At 36.5% G+C, this 13021-nt stretch overlaps 1 protein-coding gene across 4 annotated transcripts in view; it reads left to right on the top strand.

Annotated features, from left to right (window-relative positions):
- Positions 1–13021, top strand: part of C7H2orf80 (chromosome 7 C2orf80 homolog) — an 88960-nt gene that overhangs the window by 53449 nt on the left and 22490 nt on the right. For 3 of the 4 annotated variants that reach the window (XR_012678280.1, XM_075180236.1, XM_075180237.1), the window contains exons 5-7: positions 1814–1898; positions 7212–7289; positions 9093–9143. Coding sequence is in view for 3 of the 4 variants with exons in the window: in XM_075180236.1 (XP_075036337.1) it covers positions 1814–1898; positions 7212–7289; positions 9093–9143 (214 nt within the window). In the remaining variant the exon portion in view is untranslated. The remainder of the gene's footprint in view (positions 1–1813; positions 1899–7211; positions 7290–9092; positions 9144–13021) is intronic. The other variant, XM_075180238.1, reaches the window with a different exon arrangement.

Here is a 13021-nt window from a genome sequence, read left to right as displayed (position 1 = left end):
TGTGGGGAACAAAGGATAGTTGCGAGTCAAGAATTACACCAAGGCAACAAGCTTGCGGGGTGAGATTTATGGTCTTGTTATCAACAGAAATAGAAATATCAGGCAGTAAGCTTCTACTGTTGGGTGGGAATATTATTGATTATGTTTTTGAAAGATTGAGTTTGAGTTCTGACTGTATGAGCAGTCCCCCAAAATTGTAACTATTCCACCAGAATCAGAACAGTTCTACCTGTTCCTCCAGCTTTGAAATCCCATATTGTATTATTAGCACCTACAATACATTAATAGCCCCCATTATATTAATAACCTCATTAACCACACATTACATTAATATCTCCCACATTTAATAAAAAGAGACTTCACATGAAATAATAGCCCCCACTTTCTGCTACATTACATAAATAGCTCTTACATTACATTAATAGCCACCACCATCCCCCACAATACATAAATGGCAACCTCTAGTAACCATATTATATTTATACCCTACACTACATTACATTAATCCCCTCACATTATATTATTAATAGCCCCAACCAACTTCTGCATTACAATAATACTCCAACATTATTTTAATGACCAAAAATATGACATTAATAGGAAAAACATCAATAGCCCCCTCCCACGTTGCATTAATACTCCAGCACCACACTTCTCCTGTCTGCCTCTTGCATGGTCTCTGCACATGTGGGGAACTGGCACCAGCCTTATATGTGCTAAATGGTGTCCCATGCTGAGGAAAGGAGCAAGAGGAGTGGAAAATAGAAAGTGAGAGTGACAGATCAGCCACATGGTAGGATCCCAATGCTAGGACCAGTCCTTATAGGCTAGGGTTGGCCACACCAAGGACCAGACCCCCTCACACTACACCAGTAAAACTGTGGGGGCTGTAAGGCCTGGAATAAATAGTCTGAAAATGACGTAACCAGTTGATACCAATGGCAGAAGTACAGAAAAGACGTATTTGAAGAAAACTCAAATAAAAGTCACAGTACCTCTATAGACTAGGATGGTTCCCAGGATAGGGGTGTTGAAATAACGATCATAAGCATAATCCAAAGGAGTGCCAGGGGTTGAGAACCAGATATATATTCATCTAAAGCCAAGGGTCAAAGAGCTGAGGGGTAGTCATCCAAATCCTAGGGTCAGACACATGTAAATAATCCATTGTGTAACAGGAATGTTGTTTTAAGGAAGCAAGCTCAGTAAACTGGAAACCGGCTGGGGGGGGCTGCCAGACCCTTTTATAGAGGGATTTGGTTGCTTGTTGCTGACGTGCATAATTGGATTGCATGGGAAAACATCTCACAGGCACAGAATTATGAGCAGATGTAAAAAGTCTGATTCACTTCTTTTTAGCATGTATGGAAGATCCAGTTTGAAAGGAGGACTCATGTTATAACAGGTGAGGACCTGTCAACTGTCTTTACCCATGTGCACAGCACTCCCTGCACCTGGTTGAAACATCTGTGGTTGGAGATGTAATGGGTTAATTGATTGTAATTAAACATTGAGAAATCAGAGTTGAAAAGTTAGATACAGAGCAAAGTTGTGTATAGACAAAGTCAAATGTGTTACCATCCTAATGACTGGGACCTGTGGCCCATTGAAGGTGAGTGAGAGAAGTTTGGTGACAGCAGAGGTGTCTGTTTTTGTTCTATGCTGCTTTTCTTATCTCCTGTTCTCGTATTGTAAAAATATGACTTGTCTCTAAACAACATGAGAATTTAAATACTATAATTGTACTATTACTTTACTCTGGACCTACTAGATTGCATTCACAGAAACAATTCTTGCATTTTTTCTTGTGCAGTAAGCTGGCTTTAAACCATTATAAATACCCCAATCGGATGGAGAGAAAAGCTATGATTTTATCCTCTTTTGCAGGATTGCTAATGGTAAGAACACTGTATAAAATTGTTATCATTAAAAGTACAATATCAGCTGAAAAACTCTTACTTCTGCCTTTACATTGTAAACTCTCAGGAGCAGGGCCCTCCATTCTCTTGGAGCCTCCCTACATCCACTTCCCCATGCTTCCTACCCATCCCTTGTAATCTTCAGCTACCCTCGCTATCCTAATTGAATTTTGTATTAATACTCCTATATGATACCTGCACTTTTCAGTTTTAATTGTTCTATGTACATTTTTGTGAACTTTTCTTTGCTTTTGTAAACTGTCTACATTCTTTGTACTACAGTCATGTACGGTGCTGTGAAACTTTGTTGTGCCCTATAACAAACACTAATAATAATACTGTCAGGGTTAAGCCCCTCTAGCTACTCCCTAATTAGATATCTTAACATATATTCCAACATTCATGCAATATATCAACTCTAGTTTGTCAGGAAACCGCTCCTGAACCCCTTTATCTGTCACAAACCGCCCTCTGTGCACTTGTGACTTGGAAGCTTACTGTAAGGGAACACACAGGATTCCAACGCAAATCTCACACTCATCTCTCTCTAAGGCTACAGATTTTGCTGGTCCCTTTTCCCAACACAGATGCATGCTTCACACCTCTCAGCAACTGCCACCAGCTATGTATGATGCCCGTAGCAAACCTATGACTTAATCACCCAATTGTGCACAACCTGTGCCCTGGTAGCTAAATAGTGAACCCTTCACACACTGGTTTATAAAGAGTTAATCCAGCCAAGCAATCTGTCTCTTCTAAACAGGCAATGAATTCTTTTAGAGCAATAAGGACAGAACTATTACATTTTAGTTTTAATATACAAAAAGTACAATGCTTACAGATAATAAAAATAATTAGATAAAGATTTGACATACAAATAAAAAATGGCAAACAGTATAAAAACAAAAGGGATAACTGTATAGAGCATAACTTACTTTTCATAATCTGTATGCCTGGGGGTAGGCAGAAAAGATGGACAGTCCTTCAATTAGATTGATTCCCCAAGAAGCTGATAGTTTGTCCTTTCAAAACACAGGTTTTTAAGCTAAATTAAATGGGATGGTCTTCACAGGGGCAGTGTTTAATGCTAATCGGGGGGTTGTGGTCTGTGACACTGTTTCAATCACCATTTTCATGTTGCCTGATTTACTAACCAATTCTACTATGTGATATATATTTTCTGTAGAGCGTTACATCAATCCAGTTTTATCATTAATAAATCCACTATGACTCTGTCCATCTTTTGATACCAAACACCATGACCTTTTGACAATGTGACATACCTTTTCCAAAGATATGTGATTTTAGCTGTTCACGGATACAACCCGTACCTGTCATTCACAACCCTGGTGTGGTTTTTGCCCCACAGTACGGAGTGCCAAATGGATTTTCCAAAATATGAAAAATAAAGGCATTTCCTTTCAAGTTCATATTTCTATATACCTGCATAAAGACCCTACAGATTTTATACAGGAGTCTCCAAGATTCTTACCTAGGCATATGGCTCTCTAATTTACACCTAGTGGTTAGTTTGTGTTTACAATACTTATTGAAAGGAAGTCAATTAGCTAGTGAAATACATGATCAAAAACAATGGATGTCTGTCATCTGCATATCTTAAGCTGGTCTCTTCACAAATGGTTTGCTTAACTTAATTACCTCCTACTGGGCTAATCCTTTCATTTTAAAAAACATTTGGGGCTAGATTTACTAAGCTGTGGGTTTGAAAAAGTGGGGATGTTGCCTATAGCAACCAATCAGATTCTAGCTGTCATTTTGTAGAAGGTACTAAATAAATGAAAGCTAGAATCGGATTGGTTGCTATAGGCAACATCCCCACTTTTTCAAACCCGCAGCTTAGTAAATCTAGCCCTTGGTCACACATTTATCTGAGTTGAAGATCAGGTTCATTTATGTATATATGTAAAGTTTTATATGGGCCCTGACATTCAATATTCTGTTTCAGCATATCAGATTTATTCTCTCATCCTGACAAATACTATTAATAATAATCATAATTCTGCCATCTTGATATTCACAGATACACAAATCCCAGAAAACAAATTTGTAATAACATTGTGACCATATAAATCTACTGATGTTTAGCATTCTACCTTAGAAATATATTAAAGAACCATGTCACAAGTCAGATGCTATATACTGTACCTTGAGTGACATTGCTCTTACCTGTATCAAAGCAGGAATTGTTACTTCCATATATAGCAATGCATGTTAAAAGACAATTACACTTTTATTATGCTTTTTTAAAATGGACGTACCCCTCTTTAGTAGATCTTCATTGGAGGTCTGTCCCTTGGCATTCCCTTCAGCTGTGTTCTGGGGACCCCTAATGAAATAAAGCCTCCACAAGGGAAGTTTAATCTGGAGAACTGACCCACAAATCATCTACTAAAGAGAAGTGAGCTCAATTTAAAAGCTTGAAAACTGGAATTGTCTAGCTTGGCTAACTAGTGTGAGAATCCTTCTCAATCTAGACAGATCCAGCACTTATATGACTTTAAATCTGTCAAGATTTCAACATAATTATGTTATGCATTTTTAAATGTCTAAATTATCTTAAGTAACTACTTCCAAATCATTACAAATTTTATAGCAACTGCGACAAAAACAAGGTAATTCAGCGTTAGATTTCAAAACCCTAACTCTAAATCCCCTCCCCACAGAAACTTACATGTAAGCAGAGGAAGACCAAAGCAACACAACTAATTACAGCCAACCAGGAGCAGGGTGCAAAAATAAACAACTTTATAAATCTACTGTAAGACTTCATCACCCACCTGACCAAGTGCTATGTGTGCTTAGTGGAGATCAACAGCAAAACTGAGTATGTGCTACTGGGATGAGGAGAGTTGGGGAGGTGGGATTCAGAGCTAAGGTGTTAAACCTTAACTCTAGATATACTTTTGTCAATGGGGAACAACCCTAACTGATGCACTAAACAAAGTATTTGATCTGAAGTTCTCACAGGTCTCAGTTATATTGCATGTTAATGCAGTGCCGTAACTAGACATTTTAGTGCCCTGGGCGAAACAGGGCACCGGCGCCCCCCATCTATGTGGGAGTGGCATTTGACAAGTGGGTGTGGCCAACCTAATGTGTGGCTAGCACTTTACTGAAAGAATTCTGTTACACATATTTGCAAGTGCAAATATACACATATAATATATAAATATATATATATATATATATATATATATATATATATATATCACAGTGGTGGGATTGAAATAAAGTAACAACCGGCTCTCTGCCCTAATGACCATTTAAAGTATGCAGAAAATATATAGCGAACGGTATTCTAATATCTCATGCACTTAATACTCAAATAAAAATGTGTCTGTCTGTAAGGGAATTTAGACTGTAAGCCCCAATGGGGCAGGGAGCATTACTATAGGATAACAAACAAAACCCAACAACAAAAACACTTTGTTAGAGCTTATGTTCAAGGGCCCCTATAAAGGATATAATTAAGAATAAATAACAAATAATTTTTTATTAAAAACAGGCTGAAGTGCCTCAAAGTCCCAATAAACACCAGTTCGTTTTGAAGGTCACCAATGTCCGGTGAAAAATCTCAAACAAAAAAATAACACACAAAACAGCAATTGCATGTGCATATGGGGTGCAAGTTTGTAGAGAGAGAGAGAGAGACAGAGGCAGCGAGAGAGAGAGAGAGACAGAGGCAGCGAGAGAGAGAGAAAGAGAGAGAGAGACAGGCAGCGAGAGAGAGAGCGAGAGGCAGCAAGAGAGAGAGGGAGAGAGACAGAGGCAGCGAGAGAGAGACAGAGGTAGCAAGAGAGAGACAGAGGCAGCGAGAGAGAGACAGAGACAGCGAGAGAGAGAGAGGCAGCGAGAGAGAGAGAGAGAATAGAGATACTACACAGTTGTAAACAAAAGCTGAAAGAGAAATAGGGAAATGTGAATGAAAATTTAGAAGGTAAAGAGAGTACAATTATTGTCAGATTACAGAGACCACAATAATGAAACAAACTCACCACTTACAAACATGTCAATGGTTATGATAAAGTGAGACCTGTTTTGCAGTAATTCATTGACCATGTAGTCTGTGATCACCAGAACAGCAGCCATTTGTGTAACTACAGCTACACATTATTCATCTGCCTTACGTCCAAACTGACAGACATACAAAACACAGAACGTTATCCGACCACTAATCATATAATTACATTTAGTTCTACAAATACTGAAAGGTGACAATAACATATAGTGGGTGTGTGACTCAGAATACAGTCACAATATGACTACAGATATCTGGGTTACATTCCTCATACTCGAACATCTTACTGGAGCCCACTTGGGCAGATATTGGGCAGTGCTGTATGGGTGACAGACAATGACTATTAGTACTATATATAGTATATACTCTCACTGTTTATTATCGATAGCTCCATCGTGTGCTTCTGACTTACTATTGCCGCTTGTTGTTTCAATTAAAACAGTTTTCGCCACATTATCAAACATATGAGGAAGCCTTCGCTGGTAACAGCCAGTAAACCTCACTTCTGGGAATGTTAGAGGAGAGGAGAGTGCACACACGACGCAGCGGAGCCTTTCAGTCAATACAGAATGTGCCTTTGACTTCCGCAGTGGAACGCATGTGCGTTTCACAGACAGGAAGTTCGGTATTTGCATTCCAAATGCCGAACTCTCTGTCTGTGGAACGCACATGCGTTCCACTGCGGAAGTCAAAGGCTGTACATATAGAGCTAGGTAGCGGGCGGCTGCTGCGCCACTTTGGGCTTGCGCCCTGGGCGATGGCACCGCCCGCACCACCCTAGTTACGGCTCTGTGTTAATGGTTTTATCTGTTGCTAGTTGTAGTCCTTAACATTATTCTGTGCAATTCCCCAAGCTCTAAACTAATGGTTTTAATCAGCTTTATCCCAATATCAGGAATTAGCTAATGCCCTGACCTTAGTTGAAATATAATAACACATTGGGACTAATCTGGGATTGAAAGTATTTTGTGTTCCGAATGCAAGCAGAAAAATACTCATTCAGGGAAATCATCATCAGCATCTATTTATAAAGCTCCACTAATTTCGGTATATGTGCATATGCTCAGTCCGAAGTATCTCCAGATGCATCCAGCTTTACATCACTAGCACATATGCCAGCTTCATGTCAGGGGTAACAAGTGTGTATATATAACAATTAACCATTTGCCTTTATTGCTATTATAACTGGAACATAAGACATTTTTTAATGCGTTTGCTTAAGAAGTCATATATTGTGATTATTTTTATAACAGCATAGTTTCCCAGTGGAAGATGTCTTTGAAATATATGGGAGCAAGCCTTCAACAACACAGTTGCAGAATTCAGCCAAGGTTTGTTTTACAACTCTTTTATAAAGCTGTTTATAGCAATGATTAATATCAGAATGTACCCCCACTGTGATCTTACCGACATTGCTTTTGTTGTACTCCATCAGTTTTATAGATAATCCAACCCATATCATCTCAATCCATTTCTTTATCTATTTCATCCATACAGCCACCAGCATACACAACCAAGGTGTTTAGCAGCTCTTAAAGTGTGCATCTATTATTTCTCATTATCTTTTCTCAAACTTGTGAGACTCATGTAAACACATAAAAAAACCAAAAGACATTTTTTAAGTGATTATTCATTTATTGTAAGTAATCATTATTCTCTGCTGCTTACTTTAATAATTTTCCCTAACATGGCTAAAGGAGCCAACTCTGGCATTGACAGAGCCCCAGTCGGTGTATCTTCTGTACTCTCCAGGTCTCAGGTAATACTGGCGTCCCCTGTAGTTGGGCTGCTCATAGAAGATCCAGTGCCCGTCAAGGACATTGCAGGAGTAGATGTCATGGTAATTAAAACGCTCATGAACAGATGGGCAGTCATCTGAAAACTCCATGTTCTCTCCTCTGAAGTCTTCTCTTTCATAGATCCTTATTTTGTGAGAGCCACGTTGCTAGAATGTACAGTAATGATTATCATTTATAAATTGTTGACAAATCAGACAACTTTATTTTACAGTTTATTAAAACAAAGATCTTATTATCTATTACAAACACAATGTAGCAACAAAGGGGCCTAATTTGCAAAGACAGCTATATGGAGATAAAAGAGTATAGCGTATAGCATCAAGTAGGTCATTGAATTGACCAATTATGTAAACGCTGATATATTAGTACAAATTCTGAGAGAGTTCTTATGCTATTTAGTGATCTCAAAATAATCAAGCTAGTAGGAAATGTAATAGATCTACAACCCTATCTATTAAGGTTACTTGATTTATATTTATAAACTGAGGCTCTAGAAATACAGAAAATAAATAAAAATAAGAGTGAGCCAAAAACTATAAGACGGAAACTTTAATTTGAAAAAGACTCATGTATTTAATTAGGGTCATGTGCATGATATAATCTTTATTAAAGTGACACTTACGCATTGCATTTGTAATAAATATAATAGTAAAATATTTTGAAAAACTACATTTAATTATACATAAGAATAAGTTTATTTTTCACTAGAACAGTGCCGTGGCTAGACAGTAGTTTACTACCTATTTTAACAGTTCTCAACTTGGTCATTATTTGTTTTTCATATTTTACTATTTCGGTACAAGTTCTTTCCAAATTGGAATATGAATTTTTTTTCAATAAAGTTGTTTTAGATTTGAACATATTCTAATAAAGATTGTAATTTTAATAACATTGGGCCTGATTCATTAAGGATCTTAACTTGAGAAACTTCTTATTTCAGTCTCCTGGACAAAACCATGTTACAATGCAAGGGGTGCAAATTAGTGTTCTGTTTTGCACATAAGTTAAATACTGGCTGTTTTTTCATGCAGCACACAAATACTTGATAGCTTGTTTGTACACTGAAATTTAAAGTTGATATTTGTGTGCTACATGAAAAAACAGGCAGTATTTAACTTATGTGCAAAACAGAATACTAATTTGCACCCCTTGCATTGTAACATGGTTTTGTCCAGGAGACTGAAATAAGAAGTTTCTCAAGTTAAGATCCTTAATGAATCAGGCCCTAAGTCATTAGAGTGCCCCATGATAAACACACTTTCTTCCCTTTCGTTCGCATTATATTGAGATATATGGAGATCCCTACCAAAAGTTCTGTATCAATCTCTTTATCAGGCTCCTAGAAGCATAAGAGATCTGAAAGGGGCTATTTTCTTTATAAAACAGGTAATCTTTTGAGTTTTCTGATCTAGCAGATCCTAAAACATACGAACTCATGTTTAGTTAAAAAAAAATTGCTATTATCAGTTTTAACCTATCTCTAGTCATAATTGTATTTCTAATCCTTTTCATAACATTGGCCAGGCTACATCTCTAAGCGCTAAACCTTAGCTGAGCCAAGGCTTTAACCTTAAAACTAACTCAAGTTCTAAATCTTATCCTGAAATTGCTTATTGGTTGCCCACAAATTCTAAAAATGCACAAAACCCTCCTCATGTGATACCCTTTGTACATAAAAATACCCACATTGTTTTGTGTCTGTATTTTGTGAACAATTGCTGTTTTGGTTACAGCTGCTTGCTAAGATTATTTTTAAAGTCTGCTTTCCTTGAATAAAACATCAGTGTTCAGGTCCGTGTATCTACACTGCCGATCTCTAAATTAGAGTTAAAATCTGTCAGGAAGAATATTTTATTCTGGACATGGAGTTTCACTTTAATGTATTGACTAACTGGTCAAAATGTACAGTAGAGAATGCAATAAAAAGACTTGATCAAAAGATATACCTGAGGAATGACGCGGCAAGATCTGATGGAGTCATTGAATCCCAGCCACTGCTGAAAGTCAGGATATTCTCCTCTCCTTAGGAAGTATTGGTGACCACTGTAGTTGGGGTTCTCATACAGCATCCAGTTTCCATTCTCCACACGGATGGAGTTACAGCGGTTGAAGAAGGAGTGTAGGTCGGAACAGTCAGAACTGCACTCATAGGAGCGGCCCTGGAAGTTCCTGTCCTCGTAGAAGATTATCTAAAATTTTAAGGCAAAAATAATATTGGTCAAAGGAAAACTACAAGTGATGCCTTTGGTCATTTAAATAAATGGTAGCAAACAAAAAAATATATTTTGTTTGTATATTTCACAAACCTTAGGCATTACCCATTATAATGAACACTTTGAGGTATTTTCTCACTTTGCTATTTGCCAAATATCTATGGGTGACATAAATTTCAACAGACAATTGCATTATTTGACGTAATCAGATTAATACACAAATAACTTTGAAAAGTCATTTAATGCATATGTAATTAAGTTCCATATTTCAACCATTTTTTACCATTTCTTTTATGTTTTTTTATTAATACATCACTGACATTGTCAAGCATGGGAAAGAGGCAGGGGGCTACAATAGGTGTATATAGGTGCAAGTATAACATAATCACTTGCACTGGCACCTGCTTGCACTGCAGTGCTATTTCTAGACTTGTGAGCTCTACATTTGTTGAGTGTACATATATATAGTGGCTATGGACATTTTGGTAAGGGGCAAGGGTCGAGTCCCCCTGTAACTCCCTGTTAAAATATCTGCGCTTTCCCCTGACTGGTCACGTGATCCAGCCATTTTGACTGCACATTTGAATCGAGACCACTTTTTACTTTTTTGAGGAATGTGTCTTAATTTCACTTTAATATAATAATATCAATCAGAAAGCATTTCAATTGTCCATAAAAGCATTCAGGGAAGCTAGTCACACTTGCTTTTTAGTATCCTATAGATTTAATCATGCCTTGTTTATAAACTGCACAAGAAACTCTATTTGACACAGGTAAAATATAGTGAATCATTCCATACAGAATAGCAGTACACCCAGATTAGTTCTTTAGGTATTAATGCTAGAAAATTCACCATGTATCCACCAATGGCCATTATCTTATAAGGCACTTGTCCTTATTATTAGGTTTGTACTCTATTATGGAAGATGCTGTTGTACTTTAAACTATAGCTTTTGCATATATTCCATTTCATATGAGAAATATTTTTCAAATTTGCAACAGGGCTTGCTGTCTATTCTTTCATTTAATAATATGGCATAAACAAAGCAAGGAGAAAATTTAGGATTACCTTTCCCATCTTGGTTGTTCAGCTGTCGGTTGACGCTTTAAGTGAATACTGTTTTGACAGGGATTGTGGGATCCCTTATATACTTCTGTGTAGGACTCGGCATGCTAGTTGTGTAAATCATAAAGTAGTTTACTCAGCAAACGAGACCTACACAATTCAGTGACACTGGCTGTCACGCTTTATTGGAGAATTTTCTTTCTTTAGTAAACGCTTAGGCAAAATCCGCTTTGTAGAGTTCCGAAAACAAAGGGGAGATGTCAGACATCATATATGGGGTCAGCAGATTTAATAGGTATTTTGTGAATAGCCATTGGTAGCAGATCAAGTTAGTTCTAGCATGATGAAGCAAAAGTGCTGGTTAAAATTTTATGTAGCATTTACATAGTTAAATAATCTAACAAATAAAAGGCCTAAATTAAATTCTATATAAAGTACTGCAAATATAACATCTTTAAGATTTCTGTATGTTATGCAAATTTGGATTACAATTAATGTGTTAAACACAACTCACATAATTTGCAAATAGATATTTTAAAAAGAACGTAAAGCTTGGCATGTTTAACACAACGCACATCATTTGGAAATAGACATAGAGTAAAGCTTGGCATGTATTGAATAAAATTAACTGCAACTGGTTTACCACAGTAAATAACATAGAAGGTTAATTTAGTTGTCTGCAATTTAATTTAGACATATTGTTATATATCTCAAAGCCCACCTTGAAATATAATTTTAAATTGTTGTGCAACACACTGCCCACAAAAGGTTAATAAATTGTATCTAATTGAATTGAATATTCATTTGTGCCATGTATTAAAAACTAGAAAGAATGAAAAAAATAGTAGAAATCTAAATTTAGTAGAAAAAAAAATTAATTTTTTAACACTGTCATGGATTAAAAATTGCATTATGGATATATGGGATTTACCCCCAAAATGTTGCTGTTTATATTGAAATATTATTATAAAAATAATGAAAAAGCAAAAAAAATTACGTGGGAGGATCTATGCAAAGATTTTCTATATTTTTAGACATTATTTATTTGGCATAGTTGGGACTCTATTGTTACATTTAATATAGTAATTATTATTATTTTTTTTCAGCCCGCAATAAAAAGTTATCACATTGCTACTTTTCAGAACATTGTATTTTTTTTTTTTTTTTTTTAAAGTCCACATTTTGTTTAATCTGTTTTATTAGAATTTTAAGGCCTCTGGATATGTCAGTATTTGCAAAGCAGAAAGAGTCCTAAAAAAAAAAAAAACAACAATAAAGTTACAAATGAATTATGATCATTTTGGATAATCTGTATAAGTCATTATTGAGAAAATGATCTGGGTAAATTGGGATTATTGGTTTGCCTATTAAATGGTTGCCATATTGATATGATTATACATTCAAGGTGTAGTGCATTGTGAGTGATTTTGGGTTTCACTGTTTGCACAAATGTTTTGAACGCAAATATTAGAATATTTGCACGGATATTCATCACTTCTGGAGGGAGAGTTTCTTTTTATTTAACAGTTCACTTTTTATTTAACTGAAAATCAACCTATCCTGTAATTCATTCCTTTCCAGATACTACTGCTTTTTATGTAGATCTTGAAGGTTACATGTTTTTGTCTCATGTTAGGCATAGTATATATGTGTATATAGTGTATGTTATTCTGAGTCTGGGTAAAATAGGCTGTAGATGTACTCTTGTGCATTTGTGTCAAGTATCAAAAGGGATTAGCAGTTTCTGCTGCAGATCATACATGCAAATTTCTGTCACTGCCTTAAATAGCCTGTCTTGCTATATGTTCATTGAATATATAATTGTATCAGCTTCTGTGTACAGCTAGCAGGGCAGGCTCCTGAACCTCACATCACCAAGACCAATGCCAAGCGTCGGATGGAGTGGTGTAAAGCACACCGACGCTGCACTGTGGAGCAGTGGAAGCATGTTTTGTGGAGTGACGAATCACGCTTCTCTGTTTGGC

This window comes from Mixophyes fleayi, chromosome 7 (genome assembly GCF_038048845.1).
Source record: "Mixophyes fleayi isolate aMixFle1 chromosome 7, aMixFle1.hap1, whole genome shotgun sequence".
In the NCBI taxonomy this organism is placed as follows: Eukaryota; Metazoa; Chordata; class Amphibia; order Anura; family Limnodynastidae; genus Mixophyes; species Mixophyes fleayi.
Note: the sequence above shows the minus strand (reverse complement) of the source record. Positions and strands in the feature narration are given on the sequence as shown.